Raw genomic sequence first — 12,286 nt, 5'->3', positions numbered from 1 at the left:
AAATGGGTGCAATATTTACTTACTCATAATCTATTCTCCTAAAGAGGCGTGGCAGTGGCGAAACCCACGTGACACAGATACAGAAAATGACTTGGGGCATTTCAGTTCTAAACCATCTCTGGTTAAAATGTCTATGAGACTTGCTCAGTGGCGCATAAAGCCATCATGGAACCAAAAATTGATGATCGGTACTGCTTCTGCATTGTGCGACCCATAGAGTAGTTGCCGCCCCACTTACCGACCTGTTGAGTCCAAAAAAACGCTTGCATCGACGCAGTGAGTAACGTGAACCAGGAGGAGGGAAGGACAGAACGGCTTGACTTGACCCTGACCCACAACTTTTCCTAAATACACTCCAAGAAGGTCGAGAAGAGGTGGAGGAGTGGCTTTGATTTTTAAAAATTGGTTTAAGGTACAAACACTCTCTGCTGAAAGCTTTTCTTCCTTTGAAGTACAATGCGTAAAAGTAGAATCTGCTACTACACCATTGATGTGCACACTTGTTTATAGGCCTCCCAAATCAGATAAACATTTAATAAAAGAATTTTCAGACTTTCTGTCTCATTATGCAACATCATATGACCGTTTGTTGATTTTGGGTGATTTTAATATTCATGTCTGTTGCCCAGGTAAACCCCTGGTTAGTGAGTTTTGTCATGTAATGGAGTCATTCGGCCTCACCCAGCACATAAATCAGGCGACCCATGTTCAGGGTCACACTCTTGATCTGATTTTATCCCATGGGTTTTCCATTGATAACATAAGCATTGAGGATGCATCCTTCTCTGACCATATGCCTATTATGTTCAATGTTATACTATTTAACTCACTGTATACAGCCAGATCTTCTGGCCACTACTCTCGTCATATTAACTCTTCTACTGCAAATGAGTTCTCTGAATGTTATTTGGGAAATGCGATCACTGCCTCTATCACTGCCCATGATCACCTCTTAAGCCCTGATGAGCTAATATCCTCCTTCAACGCATCCTGCTCAGCTATCCTTGATACTGTGGCCCCTCTTAAACTTAAACGCCCAAATTTTAAATCTCAAAGGTGGCTTGATGATTCCACCCGCCATCTCAGGCAGGTTTGTCGAAGAGCGGAGTGTAAGTGGAAAAAAGATCACCTCCTAGTCTCTTCAGAAATATTCAGAAACTTCCTGGCCAATTTCCAAGATGCAGCAAAAAAAGCCAGGGCTAAGCATTTCTCAGACATTATAACCAAACATTCCCATCGCCCTAGAATTTTATTTAATACCATAAACTAAGTTAACCCCCAAGTCTCTCCAGATATCGAAGCATCCATCAATAGCTGTGAAGAGTTCTTGAAGTTTTTTACTATGAAAATTGACCACATCAGAGCACAGTTAACTCCTGTTGTATCTGACACCCCACCACATTTCCCCATAGCTACAGCTATGTTTGACCAATTCCAAGCAGTGTCCTACACGGAACTATGGGACATTGTAAAGCACATGGAACCATCAACAACCCCACACGATCCCATCCCCTCACAGATTATCAAAGATGCTTTTGATGCTGTTGGTCCCTCTATTCAATTTATTCTTAACTCCTGCCTTGCCACCGGCACCGTTCCTACATGTTTCAAGCATGCGGTTGTCCAGCCTATGCTAAAGAAACATAACCTAGATGTAAAATGTCGTAATAATTTCCGGCCTATATCTAAACTGCCATTTATCTCTAAAAATTTGGAGAAGGTGGTGTTAACAGAGCTGCTTTCATACCTCAATTCCACAGAGATCCTAGAGCCATTTCAATCTGGGTTCAAAGCCTGTCACAGCACTGAGACAGCCCAGTTAAAGGTGACAAATGACCTCTTGCTCACTCTTGACTCAGGTGATAATGCCATTCTGGTCCTACTGGATCTTAGCGCTGCATTTGACACTGTAGACCATAGTACACTACTAGAGCGTCTTGAACAGTGGGTTGGCATCAAGGGTACAGCTCTAAACTGGTTTCACTCCTACCTCCATCAAAGATCTTTCTCAGTATCCATAGGCCAGTATTCTTCATCCCCTGCCCCTGTGTCTTATGGTGTCCCCCAGGGATCCATTCTGGGCCCAGTACTCTTCTGCCTTTACATGCTCCCCCTAGGTAACATCATCAGAAAATTGAATATCTCATTCCATTTCTATGCAGATGACTCCCAACTGTACATCCCACTTAAATCCAGCAACTCCATGCAGCCTCTTTTAGACTGTTTGGAAGAAATTAAAATGGCTAACAATTTCTTCAGTTAAATGATAACAAAACTGAAGTTATTGTCTTTGGCCCCTCAAAATCCAAAACTGCCATCCCTGCTAACCTTGGTCCCCTTGCCCCCTATGTTAAATCCCATGCACGTAACTTGGGTGTTATTTTCGACTCCCATCTTAACCTGGAGAAACAAATATCATCTGTTGTAAAGACTAGTTTTTACCAATTAAGAATAATTTCCAAACTCAAGTCTGTTCTGTCATACAATGATCTGGAAAAAGTCATCCATGCCTTCATAACCTCCCGCCTAGACTATTGTAACTCTCTCTACTTTGGTCTCCCTCTGACTCTGGTGGCACGGCTTCAGATGGTTCAAAATGCAGCAGCTAGGCTGCTCACGAACACAAAAAAGCGTGAACACATTAAACCTGTCCTAGCCTCCTTGCACTGGCTTCCAGTCCAGTCTAGGATACAATTTAAAATACTGTTGATGGTTTTTAAATCTCTTCATGCCCTGGCCCCCAGCTACATAGCAGATATCATTCATCCCCATGTAGCTCACAGGTCCCTCAGATCCTCCAGCCAAGGCCTCCTCCATGTCCCACGGTCCCAGCTTAAGCAAAAAGGTGACAGAGCCTTTTCTGTTGCTGGCCCTCAGCTGTGGAACCGACTGCCACCAGACATCAAAAGTGCCCCTTCAATTGTGATATTCAAAGCCAGGCTCAAAACTCACCTTTTTACATTGGCCTTCCCGGCATCTTAATTGTCTTATCCTGCTATGTTTGTAAATAAGTGTTTGTCTTTTGATGTCGTTTTAGCCTAAATCACTGATTTGTAAATGGAACTTCCTTGGATGATTACTAATAACAAAAGACATGCAAAAAAAGTTGTGTATAATGCTCCAAAACCTGGACAAATACAACCAAAGTTATCTGCATGGGTAGATGCCAGTACAGGTAAGTAAGAACATTTGTTTTGATCACATTTATTAGTCTATTTTTATTATTGATAGATACAAGCTTGCCTCATATTCAATTGGGATTAATTATACAAGCATGTGAAACAACACAAAGTCCTTTTTTTATTATGTTATTATGACGGTGTGGGAAATATCTTACACAAGATCCACACACTGCACTGATAGCTCCCAGCTGTTTTAATTTAATAGTATTTTGATCTAACTGAGATCTTCTTCAGGCAGTGTCAAATCACCATCACAAAGCACCTCCACTGTATCAGGGAGGTGGCAGAAATCTCAGCGACTCAATCCAAAACTGGACAAATAAAACCAAAACAATCTTTGGGTGCACTGAACCTATAAATGCACATTAAATTGTGCATTGCATGTGCTGTAAAGCACTAAATCTCAAAATTGGATATCTCAATATCTGTGGAAATAAAACCAAAACTATCTATATGTAGATACATGTGTTACTGTGATATGGTGTATTTTATACACTAGAAAGAACATTTTCTTTGTATTTTTTTGTCAGTAAGTGTGTCCAAAACCATTACTAGCCTGCCTCATATTCAGTCAGCATGTCTTCCAAATACTAATATTTTAAATCTCGAAGCCAGAAACATGTGCTTCACCATTATGATAATCATAACATGCTCTAAACTTGTGATGTGATGTTACAAAACAACACAACATAACCACTTTCACCTCCAGAAAGGAGAAAGCCACCCACAGTCTCTCCCAGCCTAAGAGACCTGCTCCAACGCAGCACCCGCTAATTCATTACATTCCCCAGTTAAATCATCATCCAAGGGCAATATTTCCCTTCTATGGAAGTACTAATTAAGTGCTTAGTATACTTTTCTACGGTGTTAGTCCTTTTCTCTGGCACGGAAGCACCTGGCACGGCGCCCTGCAGATTAGACATGAAATCTGGAGTATACACAAACCTTTCCTCAGAGGCTTTCTTTAAGTTTCATCCCCTCTGCAGTGCCTATCTGTCTCAGTGTGCAGTGTACAGTAGGAGAGGGGAAGCAGTCTCAATAGTGAAGTTTTCCAGGGCTTGTTAATTTTCACATTCACGTGAAGGTCATGTATGTGCCTGTATCCTTGCCTTTTGATGTGCTGAGTCATTCACATAGCACAGACGGGTTGGGGCACTCCACAAAGGCTGTAATGAGGACAGTCATGACCAATGCACGCAAGGATGTGTGTGAGTGAGTGTGTGTGTGTGTGTGTGTGTGTGTGTGTGTGTGTGTGTGTGTGTGTGTGTGTGTGTGTGTGTGTGTGTGTGTGAGAGAGAGAGAGAGAGAGAGAGAGAGTGGGAGTGGAAGGAAAACAAATGTTGGGGGGGGGGGCATTGAATGAGACTCCTCTGTTGCACAATCACATATCCTGCTATTCTGGTTGTTATTCAGCTTTCCATTTATGTAGACATTTCCAGTGTAGTGAGAAACACTTTCTCACTCTCCTGAAACAGACCAGTTGCATTCCTGAGTCAGATATGTGATGTGTTTTTTATTGAAGGGTATGGGAAATTCAGGAAATAGGCATTATCCTTTTGGTTGCTGAGGCAAAGGACCAGCAGTCTGAAGAGGGCAGATAAGATAAGGAAATTAAAAATTCCACTTTCTTGACTTCCGAGAAAAGGCCTGTGTGTTATGAACTAGTTTCTATTGGTCAGGATCCACACACATGTTGTGTGCCTGTTACTCATGGCAACATCACAGGCACTCCCAGCCATAATTTAACATGAGCTCATATGAAAAGGTTGGAAGGTGCCGAAACTTTAATCCATTAGTCTTGTGGTTTGACAAGCAGATATGTCTTTTTGTGTTTTTAATTCTGTTTTTAAGTTGTATCAAATGATTACAAAAACAATATATTGTTTGTTCACATGGGAAGTGTTCATTACTTCCTGCAAAGAAAAGAATACGTCTTGATGTGACGCAGGGAAACCCTGACATCACGGAGCTGACGCGGTGGTCTGCCATTGACTTAAATAAATACTTGTACCACAGCGGTGAAATGGTCAGTGGATGCAGTGACTCAGCACGTGCACGCACACACGTGTGCACATGCGCACGCGCGCGCACACACACACACACACACACACACACACACACACACACACATGGTAAGATCATTTGTTTGGATTCCAGCAGTTGCATCTGGGACTAAATGCTCATGCAGTTGTAGAGGTGAATTATAGATGTTATGCAGGTTTATCACACACTTACAGCCCCCCAGTGTGTGGGAGTGTGCATTATTTAGTCTATGACAACCTTTATTTCATTTGTAGACTTGAAAACAATATATCTATGCTTTTATACAGTTTATGTGTGTCCTTGTACACAGGTTTTTCTTTCTTTTAAAAAAAAAGAAGCAAAAAAACAAAACTACTAACAACTTTACACACAGTGACACACAAAACATAACATACATAATAATAAATAAATAAAAATTATATGCTTGGATGCTATAACATACTGTATTTGTGTCCGACAGTGTTGGGGAAGTTACTTTTAAAAAGTAGTGTTTGCTCGTTCGTCGTTACTTCTTAAAAAAATAATCTGTTACTTTACTTAGTTACCCCTTATGGAAAGTGACTTTTTACTTTACTTGTTACTTTTACGTTACTTTTAAAAGCAGGCGTCTCTGGCAGAGACTGAAGTTAATTATACAAAAACTATCTTTGACCATAAAGCCAATCTCTGGTTTATCAGTGAAGTGTCTGAACTACACTGCAGACTGGATTCTCTCCTCACAGAGTGACGGCTGATTGATTATGAATGAGTCCAGCGTGGGTTGAATGCACATCAGCAGGTCATCGGCGTTAAGGGTCTTATACACTAGACGCAGCCCAGCTGGCGCGTGCAAATGTGACGTCATGGGATTGCCGTGACTATTTATACCTGCGCTGGTACTTGTGACAGTAGTTGCAGTCTTCTCCTGAACAGAGGTGGCGCTTGATGAGCAAAGGCTACCGACGTTGCTCTTTCTACGGACTAGAAGAAGAAGAAAAAGGTAAACAACGGCAGAACTGGCAGCAGCGTTGCCATCAATGCTTCGATTTGATTCGATGACCTACTTCATTGGATCAAGCCTTTCATTCACCATAAAAGAACTCATCTTAACCTAATACGTTTACAAGAGAGCCATGCACGACCTCTGCTCACGACCTCTGCTCACTTGCCATAAATTGGGCGCTGGCAGGATATTACGTCATTTTGACATCACGATGGTGCGCGCCACCTTGGATGCGTCTAGTGTAAAACACGCTTTAGCGTTGGCTGCTTCTCGCTTGCTATGATTACTCTGCTACCAGCCTCTGTCAGAAGGCTGAGAAGGCAGTGTCGCTGTCAAATCTGTCCCTGGGGACAACGTTGCGCCGAATTGAAAAAGGAACAACGTTTCGTTACCAAATTTTCAGTAGTAGCGCGTTACACTACTTTTTACCCGAAAAAGTAGTTACGTTACTGTAACGCGTTACACCCAACACTGGTGTCCGAGAGAAAAAGCACAGATAAAAGGAAAAAAAGTACACGTATATCATATACTGTCATATACTAAACTTAAACATACAGTATACTGTATATGCACATATATAAGGTATGCTTGAATAGCCCAGGCATAGTGTAAGAAAAAATAAATAAAAATAACACAAGCATACCCAAATTTAAGATGCACACAGGTTTTTCTTGAAAGAGATATTGATCTTAGTGAGGCTACTCTTAAAATAACCAATCAACAATAACAAAAACTGGCTGGCTGTAGCATTTGCCGCCAAAAAGTGGATATTCTGTGCATGGAGAGACAGTTTCACTGACAGGTCAAACACACTGTTAAAAATTGCTTTAAAACTTGAAAGAAACATTTACGTAGACTCTGGATTATTATAAAGGTTTACGGTCAAACTTTTTAGCATCTTTTTTTTCTTTTTTTTTTTCTTTATCGATTTACTAATGATCCTGCATCTTAAAATAATTTTGCACACAACTACTAATAATTTCTTTGTAATTAATATTTTTTAGCAAGTTGCACTATCTTGGATTAATAATCACTATGTTTAATTTTATGCAAGTAAAATGACAATAAAGTTGAATTGAAATGAGATTTTATTCTTTAATCATTTAGTATTTGCTTGTTTGTCAATACCAGAGTATTGTAGTATATATAACATTAGTATATATAACATTTTTTTTTGAACATGTAACAACAACAAACACAAGGAGGGTTTTTTAAAGACAATCACAATGGACCACAATAACAAATAAGTAGCATTAATAAAGAAATAACAGAAATGTTGAGGTTTTTTATATGTAGAGAATATTACAGAATGCTTTTGGTACTTGGTCATAAATGTGTTGACTCATGATATCGAATTAAATTGATATATTGCCAGTGTGCTGCTTTCACAGACAGTGGTTACTTTTATTCCTATTACCATTACTTTGCCTTTTACTTACTGTTTTACAAACTGTTTACACCTCTATATTTCTATATTTATTACATTTCATTACGCATATAGGCTACATTCATTTGCAATTACAGTCTACCATACATTTATATTTTTTATTTAACATGTTATATTTTATATATATTTATAACTTGCACTATTTTATGTCTTAAATTCGTTTTTTTACTTGGGTGATTTTCTTTTTATACATATCCAATGAACATTGTTGGAGGCAAGATTTTCATTGCCAACGACTGCTTCTCTGCAGATGTTAAAACTTGAAACTACATTCCTTATATTTTGTCGCCCTCAGGCGGCCACAAATGGGAACTACACACAGCGACTTGCAGTTTCACATTTTGTCCACTAGACTAGGGGGCGATGTCGTGTACACGGAAGCAAAAACCACTCAGAGGAAAAGGGAGGAAGTCAGGAAGCTGCCTGTTTGTGACAGCCGTATCAAAGAAAAGCACTGTTAAAAAAAAGGCCCGGACTTGAGCTTGAACTCTCGTCCTTCTCAGTTATAACTCGACTCCCAAAACCGCCGCCGACATGTCAAAGAACACTGTGTATGCCCGCTTCAGGCGACTGGACGTGGATGAGTACGACGAGAACAAATTTGTGGACGAGGAGGACGGAGGAGAAAACCAGCTGGGTCCCGACGAGGCAGAGGTGGACTCCCTCATCAGACAATATCCTTTAAATGATAAGCTAGTCTGTCTGTTAGCATGCACGATTTTCTGAGGAAAACAACCGACAAGTCTGTGTTTGTATTTTGGGTTTAACATTAGATGTATCTGCATATTTCCTCTGTTGCTTGTATGAATGGGCGTTTTTAGCAATTAGGCCGGTCACTGTCCAGACTTGCCTGGTTGTCGCATTCCAGGGATTTCTGCTCAAAGACAGAACAGGATTTGATGTATGTATATTAACTGCAAGCTAGTGCATTTGCATAACTACAAGTTCACCATTAAATCTTATAAAGCCTTTATTAACCACTGTCTTTCAATACTGGTGCAACTTTGTGTTTCTTCAGGCTAGCCTAGTAAAATGAGTGTTGCAGACGCAGAGGTTTGTGCTAAAATATGTTTTCTCTTTGATACAGCAGTTAGATTTTGGGTATAATTGTTTATGGAGAGGTTAGTTGGAAGTGTTTCTGTAAAGTCTGTAGCCAGCAGCTTCAGTCTTTTAGACCTTATAAGGCAAGAAAGTGCAGCACTTCCTCATAGAATAAGACAGTTACCTCCCACCTTATGTTACAATGTGACAATAACAATATTCCAATTATGAACATGAAAACCAAAGCGACATGTCCTCATGTACAATCCCATATGGCACGCTGCTCCTACTGGTTTATTCTGGCTGTGAAGAGTACAAATTCACTCTTTGTGCTACTATCTGAGCACAGAAACTAAAACGACGTTTTTTTGTGGAAGGTACGTGATTTGTCTAACTGAAGTACTGTATCCTTATATATTAGCTCCTGCTGAACTGTCGGCATGTATTTCTGCCAGTACAAGGACTGGATTTTCCATCAATTACATTCAGGTTGGATTAAGATGGTATATCTTTACAGGCAGTATGGACAGGATGAATTATATAGCAGATATAGCAATGACTCTTTTAATATACATATGGACATGGGAGTATTGTTTTAAGACGTACAAGTGAACCTGTCCTTTAAGGTGGCCATTTGCATTGTATAAAAGCACATTTAATTACATGTAAATTAAAATGTGCTTTACATTGAAATGCATGTGCAAACACCCACCAAGGACAGCGAAGACCCCACAGCCATCCTGCATACATTAATCACACAGACACACACCTCAACAGTAACTGATCATAAGCCTGAGGAGTTCGCTTTTGAAAGTGGAGACATGTGTGACAGATCTCAGGTCATCAGGGAGAGTCTGGATCTTATTCTAAGTACAGTTAGAAAACCCACCAACTGATGACCTGAGAGGTCTGACTGGATTGAAGTCAGAAGCTAAGAGTCATAAACACACAGAATAGTGATGTCTTGACACTGGGCGTATGTATCACATTTGGGCTTGTAACCAATATTGTGATTAGGAGGTGGGTCCCTGTGTGTTGCATCCTTAACCCTCCCTGCACAGGGAATGTCATGGAGGCTTTACAAGCAGTCCTGAAGAACCCGCCAATCAACACAAAGAACCAGAACGTCAAGGTGGGTTTGGTTTTTTAGGTCAATAATGCCACATTCTTGTTTTTCTAATTAATCATTTAAGGAGGCTTTTAGACTTTTAAATGATGAAACTTCTAAATTACATTTGTGAGATGAGGTACCTTGGACATATACAGTAGAGAGATGCGGGCAGTGATACAGATGTCTGGAACCAGGCTAGTAAATAACTCTTTAGCAACTCGCGTCTTCACACAGGATCGTGCTGAGGCTTTGGTGCTGAAGGTGCTCAGCGCCTTTAAGAGCAGTGACATTGAGAAGGGGGTGCAGTCCCTCGACAAGAACGGCGTTGACCTGCTGATGAAATATATCTACAAGGGCTTCGAGAAGCCGTCAGAAAACAGCAGCGCGGTCTTACTGCAGTGGCATGAAAAGGTAAAGTGAGGGGGAATCTTTCCAAAAAAAACTGTAGAGAAACTATTGATTTTCACTGACCATTTTTCTTTTTAGGCTTGTAAACATTGTATATAATTATACTCTTCTAAACATAAAAAAACTGTTATAATGCAATGCATTCAACTTGAGCAAACCAAAGAATTTTAAAATGAATAAGTCAAAAAAACTGTATTTAACATAGATCAGTGACTGATCCGCTTTACAAAGTCAGTATTTGCTTTGATAATAATCTGATTGTTGCATCCTTTATTGATTTTGTATATAACACTGGCTTGCCTAGGGAGTCAAGTGGAGTAAGGGAGTAAGTTGACATTTGAGATGAAGCAGATGAGCGAGATTTAAATTAAATAATGTCCAGGACAATCCAAGCCTGAGGTCTGAAGACATAGTGCCTTTGACATGAGAGAGAATGAGAAGTGGTTCAAACAGTGTGTGACGATGTTTTCTTTTGCTTTAGAAATACTTTTACTCTAACCTGTCAAAGAAAAGTGATACATGTTTAGAAGCAGTGACAGATTAATGATGATAATTAACAAGTATAACATATGAATGTTTCTTTAAAAAGCATGTATGGGGTCTGTAGTTTGAGGCCATGGTGGGACTGTACAGGCCAGTTTGAGATGGACTAGTTGTGGCCACAACTCTACGTACAGCATGAGCTACCAGAGACTCCGTTTTCTGTAAAATAAATAAATAGCCTCACCATATTTTTCTTCCTGTGTCTCCAGGCCCTGGCAGCTGGAGGAGTGGGCAGCATCGTCAGGGTACTAACAGCAAGGAAGACGGTCTAAAAGAGGAGCGGGGTATCAGTTTACTCCGCATCACTGACACATACAGGACACTGTTCATGTAATCATAACAGATGGCATAGGGACTAAAGGAAAAAACTGATTTTCACCCCAATGTGATCCTGCTGTGTTCAAGGCTAAAAAAAATCTAATCAAATCTGGGTCACAATAGGTTAAAAAAAAAAAAGTTTTTCTTCTTTCTTCCCATTAATGATCACAGCCGACTAAATCGTATTTCTCACAGGGTGCTACAGAGAACCTCATATCCCATGTGTCTGTGCTGCTTCCCTGATCTACTCACAGTATCCCGCTTTCTCTCCATGTCATTTCTATGCACACCAGTGGTTCTCAACCTAGAGGAGATAAATCGTAGAACAAATGCAAAAAAAACCACATTCCCACTACAGGAAAACTATGTGAGACCTTCCATTAATCTTTGCTTTTTTGTGAATTACTGGAACATTTTACCTCTTATTGGTCACAAGCCAAAGAGGATGGGAGCCACTGCTGTACACAGTACTGTACCGACACACTCGTATATGAACAACACATTTGTGCTCAATCACAGGTGTGACTCTTAGCAATGTATCCTCCATTGACTTCCACACCGAAAAAACTCATTTGTTTTCCATCATTCTCTTGTGTTGTCTCTACAGTAGAGACTTTCCGATGGAATAAAAGCCTTGGTATATCCTCTCATTGCCTCTCCCTGTAACACTTGAGCAGTGGGGGGCTCTTAAAAAGCACAGTCACAGATGGAGGGTAGTGGATTTGCTCGTGGGGGTCACCATTTACCCTGTGGAGTGGGTGGAAAGGGAGGGGGAGGGGGTGTCATCCATCCATCCTTTCACGCTGCCTGCTGCCCCGGTTAAGGATTATTACCCACGATGCATCTCCACCGCCACTCTTACTAATCCCATTTTACTGTTCCTCACATCCCTCCTATTGGACTCTCATGCACCCTCTGCTGCTGTACGGGGCGTCGTGGCTCTGCTGGTACCGTTTCTAGGAGCTGCATTTATTTCTGACATGTCTCCCTGAGAATCCTTTCTCAGATAGTTTTATTTTTATTTTTGGTATTTAACAGAAAAATAATCTAGGATTAAACATTGTCCTCTTGGTTTTGTTTCATAGTAGTGATTTTTGCTTCAAGGCCAAATCCCTACTTGATCGAAATTAACAACACTGCTTTAAAGGTTCGACAATAGCAGCGTGCTTGATTTGCAGGAAAGACTAAGTTAAGATAATGAATATTTTGTC

At 40.4% G+C, this 12,286-nt stretch overlaps 1 protein-coding gene and 1 long non-coding RNA gene across 2 annotated transcripts; one reads left to right on the top strand and one right to left on the bottom strand.

Annotated features, from left to right (window-relative positions):
* Window positions 1-433: 433 nt before the first annotated feature.
* LOC118496333 lies at window positions 434-12,001 on the bottom strand. The gene is made up of 3 exons (XR_004898895.1): window positions 11,635-12,001; window positions 4,645-4,648; window positions 434-444 (listed from the first exon to the last, which is right to left on the bottom strand). It is a non-coding gene; the product is annotated as an uncharacterized LOC118496333 (long non-coding RNA).
* arpc5b (actin related protein 2/3 complex, subunit 5B) lies at window positions 8,059-11,173 on the top strand. Its single transcript, XM_031313890.2, has 4 exons — window positions 8,059-8,328; window positions 9,755-9,827; window positions 10,041-10,217; window positions 10,967-11,173. The coding sequence occupies exons 1-4, from the start codon at window positions 8,189-8,191 to the stop codon at window positions 11,027-11,029; spliced, it is 453 nt and encodes a 150-aa protein (XP_031169750.1). The 5' UTR covers window positions 8,059-8,188; the 3' UTR covers window positions 11,030-11,173.
* Window positions 12,002-12,286: the final 285 nt, after the last annotated feature.

This window comes from Sander lucioperca, chromosome 11 (assembly GCF_008315115.2).
Source record: "Sander lucioperca isolate FBNREF2018 chromosome 11, SLUC_FBN_1.2, whole genome shotgun sequence".
Taxonomy (NCBI): Eukaryota; Metazoa; Chordata; class Actinopteri; order Perciformes; family Percidae; genus Sander; species Sander lucioperca.
This window is presented reverse-complemented; position numbering and strand designations above follow the sequence as displayed.

Bases quoted from the DNA above. Each gene is read 5' to 3' on its own strand.
- arpc5b (XM_031313890.2), top strand. From the start codon at position 8,189: ATGTCAAAGAACACTGTGTATGCCCGCTTCAGGCGACTGGACGTGGAT. The intron at 9,828-10,040 runs GTGGGTTTGGTT...GTCTTCACACAG, and splicing joins CAAAGAACCAGAACGTCAAG to GATCGTGCTGAGGCTTTGGT. The intron at 10,218-10,966 runs GTAAAGTGAGGG...CTGTGTCTCCAG, and splicing joins TACTGCAGTGGCATGAAAAG to GCCCTGGCAGCTGGAGGAGT.